The following is a 5,142-nucleotide window of genomic DNA, read 5'->3' as shown; positions in this document are numbered from 1 at the left end:
ATACTTTAGATAAATAAGTTTAAGCGATTACATAACAAAATTCCAAAAATGTAAAGTGATACAACTGTTCCAGATTATCAAAACCAACTAAGAAGAAATATAAGTTCAAAGACACAGCGGAATACTACTCTAAGTGACACGTGATGACTCAATACCAGCTATCCCTCGCACAATCCATCTCATACCTGCTCAATAACTGCTCACCATCCTCGAATGGATCACCACAGTTTTTAAAACAATTAAACGGGGTCAGTTACTGATCACACAATATAAGATAAAGCAATATCAACAATACATGAGTTCCTTTAGTAGGTTGGGACAGAGTTACCATGTCAAAAGCTGCAGGGGGACTAGGGATTAAAAAAGCCAGCACCTGGAACATTGCTTCAGTTGGAAAATTGGTGAATTGGATATATGTGAAGGCTGACAGGCTTTGGATTAAGTGGATAGATAGTGTTTATCTCAAAGGGATGAACTGGAATGACTATACACCTGCAAATGACTCAACTTGGACCTGGAAGACTATACAAAAATAGTTTGGAATGAATGGAATGTGCCCAAACATTCCTTCAATTCATGGTTAATAATGCAGGGTGGATTGAATACCAAAGCCAGGCTCTTTTCGTATGGATGTTATCAGGATGACCTGTGTATCCTGTGTGCAGAACAGGCTGAAACTAATGAGCATCTATTTACTGAATGTAAATTCAGTTGTCAAGTTCAGAAATATGTTGAAGACTGGATTGAACGTCCTTTCCCCACTGATAGTGAGCTGCTGAATGTTTCTCATAGCAGCATGAAATGGAAGGCTCTAGCCTTGGTGCTCTCGTGCTACAGGTACACAGTTTGGCATCAACGCAATCTTGCTCGAACTCAGTTCAGTGTTGCCAGGCCTGTGCTATTGGCAGAACGGATGAAGATGGTGGTCCAACAACAAATTCGCAAATTTACTGATCGAAGAGGAGGACAAAATGAGTTGAATGCAAGGACTTGGATTGGTTTATGTTAATAGGAATGCTTTGTTTCTATTTGTAGAAAGCTTTTTGGTCCTTTTGTAATTGGATATGTCTTTTTGAAATATATATATACTCACATTTCACCAAAAAAAAAATATCAACAATACATACAATCACCCAACTCCGTCACATCTCCAATAACCTGACTAGCCTGAAGGTTTAGCCCTGCCAGATTACGGCCGCAAGCAGTAATCCTGACCTCTAGTGGGGGACCGCAGTCGTTCCCACCTAAGCCCCGCTCATCAATACCGAGCGTAAACCCAAGTTTCTTAATGTGCACATCCCCTTTGTGGCGGGTTCCACAAAGGGAGAACCAAGGACGTGAAGCCACCTCCGCAAGTGAGTGCACTCAACCGAGGACACACCTCGCGAACCACACACAAACACAACCAACCAACTATACATCAACAATCACCAATTACCAATTCCAATACGATATAGATCAACAACATCAAACAACCATTAACAATCAGCCAATCATCTAATACAATGTAACCAATAACTAAGTAGGGAAACCCTACCTGGAAAAGAAATAACCAAGTTCGTCACAATCAGCTAATCAAAACCGTTTTTCTACGAAATCCCCTCCTATAATCACACAATCTTACAATTACTATCTAACAATCACAATACTCCCAAAAACCCAAAATACCCAATTAAGGTTTCAACCAAAATCAATGAAAAAACATAAAAATCATACTAGAATCTTACCCACAATGCGACGGTCTCAACGGCGTAAAGAACTTAGGAATCCGACGACACAAGCCTTGGGATTTGATAGCAATGCGAAAGAGAGAAGCAACGTACTTTGTTTTAATCTTTATGAAATTTACAATAGGGTAAAAAGTGAAAAGAAATGACGGATTAAGTTTATATATCTTTCTCGCATTGCTAACAAAACTCGTCAAAATCATCCCGTAAAACTGACTTACTCGATCGAGTGAGTCACTTATGCGATCGAGTGCCCCCTACTCGATCGAGTGACACCTACTCGATCGAGTACCCATCAGACAGTACACTATTTCGTAACCAAAACTCACTTACTCGACAGAGTATGCCTTACTCGATAGAGTACCCAACAGTACAGTAAACCGTAGTATTACACTAACTATGTCAAAATTAATTTTTATGCTCACTACTTGGTTAATTATTAATTTTGGGTATTGGGAGAGAATTTCATCCACTTTCAAAGTTAGTATCAAGTCTCATTTTTCCCTTCTATATTTTGTTGTGTGATTTCTCTTGTAGCATGTCAAGGAACACGAGGAGCAACCGTGGGAGAAACAACCGTCAACCCCAACCCGAACCAGCGGCACCACCCGCCATTACCCATCCAGGATAGCCGATGTTAGAATTTGAGAGCGAACCCCATAAGAATACCTTTTTAGCCCTCACCGAGAGACTTATGAATGCTACTAGGTGTGTGTCGAAAAATGCCTTAGAAGCCTTGGGGATAGAGGTGTACATGTATGATATCTTTAGCGTACTTGGGATGGAAAGATTGTATAACTTAGCGGAAATAAGCTACCACAACCTTACCTTATAATTTTTGAGCTCCTTCCTCTACAATCCAAAATACCACACCGTGAGGTTCCGACTCAAGAACATTTCCTTTCACCTATCTAGTAACGTCTTTGCGGAATGGTTAGGTATAGAAAAAAGGACCACCCTTACCCTTGACAAGGTGATCAAGGAAATTAAAGCCACAAAATACATCGATCTTTACACGGGTAACCAAAATACCGACGTTAGTGCCATGAAAATCAACGATGTGGAACACCCCGTTTTGAAAATTTTCCTTCGCCTGATGACCAACCTCCTTTACGGAAAAAAGGACCCTAGTAAACTCAGCTCCTCAAAATTACTACTTCTAAGCTCCTACCTCAATCCATACTATGAGAGGCATTTTTACTTTAGCCCCGTGTCTATGGTATACTTATCATTTTAAAGGATGACCAAGTCTGACAAGTGCTCCTTTGATTGTGGCACCCTAGTGACCAGACTAACCAAGAATCTCTTGGATTATGAACCAGGTGCTATTGATAGACCCATGAGTACGGAGGTTCCATACTTCGACATTGCCTACATGAAGGGCATATTTTGGGTTGTGGATAGGAAAAACAAAAAGGGGTACTCGTGGAGGGTGAACACGGACTTATACATAAAGCTTCCCGCAAACGGGAGATTTCCAAAACCTCTCACCTACCCGAGCTAGCCCCACCTCGCCCTCCGGCCCGATCCTACCTCGTTCTCGAAAATCTTACTTACACCCTTGATGGTGAAGCGGTACAAGGGGAACCAATCCCACAACTCATTTTTGACCCTCCTAGGACTTCTCTGCATGCCCCATCGTCCTCCTATGTTCCCATGCCCTCGCCGCCCTTTGAGCGCCCTAAACACTCCGCTTATGATCCGTCCTCTTTTTTTATTGGCGAACCTTCGCCACACTATGAACCTCCCCGCCAATCCATGCACATGTTTCACCAAAGGATATAACCAATCACCGCCGGCTTATGGTCACCAATACCACATGGTGGACCTAAATGAGAGAGTGAACAACTCCTTGGTCCTATAGGACATGCACGAGTTCACATATAACCAAGGAGTAAGGTCGGTCAAACACCCTAGCTTTTGGTCCGGGGATGGGAACACTTCCGGGGTGTTCAAGGCTTATGGTATTCAAGCCTCGGATTGGGGTCATAGGATTCCTCACGGTGACGGAAACTTGCTTGGCCCTTGGGCGAGACCGCATTATACCATCGGGAGCTCTTTAATGATGCACATCAAGGTGGAAGCTACCAAGAGAATGTGGGTGGTGATTACCAAGGTAATGTAGATAGTTCGTACCAATAGGAGGTGGGAGGTGTCTTTCACGAGGGTGGGGACAATGTTTTCTATGGAAGCGGGAGTGGCGGAGGAGCATCTAGTTGGGCACCGGGACTTATGGAGTATCATGGCTGCTACGTCAACGCAATAGTAGAAGACGCGATTATGGACACCTCGGGTGATATAAGGAGTGAAGTGTTTAGCATGCGAAGGGAGGAGTCACCGGTAAACAACCAAGGAGCCTTGGTTCGGTGGGTAAAGAGGCTTGGCAAGAGGAGGAAGTCATCTTCTTAGTTTTGTTTACTCCTATGGAAACTTTTGTGACATTGTGTCGGTTGGACCTCGAACAATTTGTTTTCTTGTGTTGTAAACTCGGCCATAAGGTCAAAATCTAGTAGATGTTGTGTGGTAGGATGGTGCTATGATCACCATTGAGACCCCGTGGCAGTAATACTCGACCAAAGGTGAGCTTAAAGACCATGAATGATCGGATTTTGAACTATTAGGTGACAGTAGACTAAGTGGCATTTTCACTCGACCGAGTGGTGGTCCAATCGACCGAGTGGGCCATTTCACTTGATCGAGTGAGCCATAAACAGACCCTGTGAACTTTCTCTAAAAACCCCCCACTCGACCTAGTGACACTCCCACTCGGCCGAGTGCCATCCCCACTTGACTGAGTAAGTCTCCACTCGACCGAGTGTAGACATGGGCCCACCCGCACCGCGCGCACCCGCGCGTTGTGGTTTTGAGGCGGCGGCACTTCTCCCACAGAACCTTATTTTGCCAAAGCAAGTTATGGTCCATTACCGATTTCTGAGGCATTGAAGTCGGTGAAAGGTTGAATAAGCCTGCATTTGTGGAGTCACCACCAATTTATTCTGGAAAATTGGAAACCGTTCCAATACCTCATGCCATGTCAAGACACAAAGTAATGACATGAACACTAAGAACTCGTTACCCTTAGCATTCTATGTCTAGAATGACTCTCGAGATGTCAATGGACACGGATGTCCAAAGATAGCTGGAGTAAGGGGTGAGGGTACGTATCAGGAAGTTCTTTGATTCGCACACCTAATCCCGCCCGCCTCGATAGCGGCCTCTACTAATGATTAGGAAATTGTTCATATTTGATTTGTTGTCAATGTAATGCATGCAATGCAATAAACACGGATTAATCCTAGCATGTGAAATTAGACTACGTCGGTTAACACGTGTTTTAGCAAACAATTTGGTCTAAGTAAATATTAGATTCAATACATGTGAATGTTATACAATTAAATCATACATAATAATAATT

At 43.2% G+C, this 5,142-nt stretch overlaps 1 protein-coding gene across 1 annotated transcript; it reads left to right on the top strand.

Moving 5' to 3' along the window:
* The first annotated feature begins 329 nt into the window (after positions 1 to 329).
* On the top strand, positions 330 to 1,009 carry LOC141649495 (uncharacterized). The gene is made up of 2 exons (XM_074458185.1): positions 330 to 494; positions 593 to 1,009. The coding sequence occupies exons 1-2, from the start codon at positions 330 to 332 to the stop codon at positions 1,007 to 1,009; spliced, it is 582 nt and encodes a 193-aa protein (XP_074314286.1).
* Positions 1,010 to 5,142: the final 4,133 nt, after the last annotated feature.

The sequence above is a fragment of the Silene latifolia genome, chromosome 3 (assembly GCF_048544455.1).
Source record: "Silene latifolia isolate original U9 population chromosome 3, ASM4854445v1, whole genome shotgun sequence".
Lineage (NCBI taxonomy): Eukaryota > Viridiplantae > Streptophyta > Magnoliopsida > Caryophyllales > Caryophyllaceae > Silene > Silene latifolia.
Note: the sequence above shows the minus strand (reverse complement) of the source record. Positions and strands in the feature narration are given on the sequence as shown.

What these genes read in the sequence shown, in the direction of transcription:
- LOC141649495 (XM_074458185.1), top strand. Translation starts at nt 330, where the DNA reads ATGTCAAAAGCTGCAGGGGGACTAGGGATTAAAAAAGCCAGCACCTGG. An exon ending in ACTGGAATGACTATACACCT is followed by an intron (nt 495 to 592) that starts GCAAATGACTCA and finishes TTAATAATGCAG; the next exon opens with GGTGGATTGAATACCAAAGC.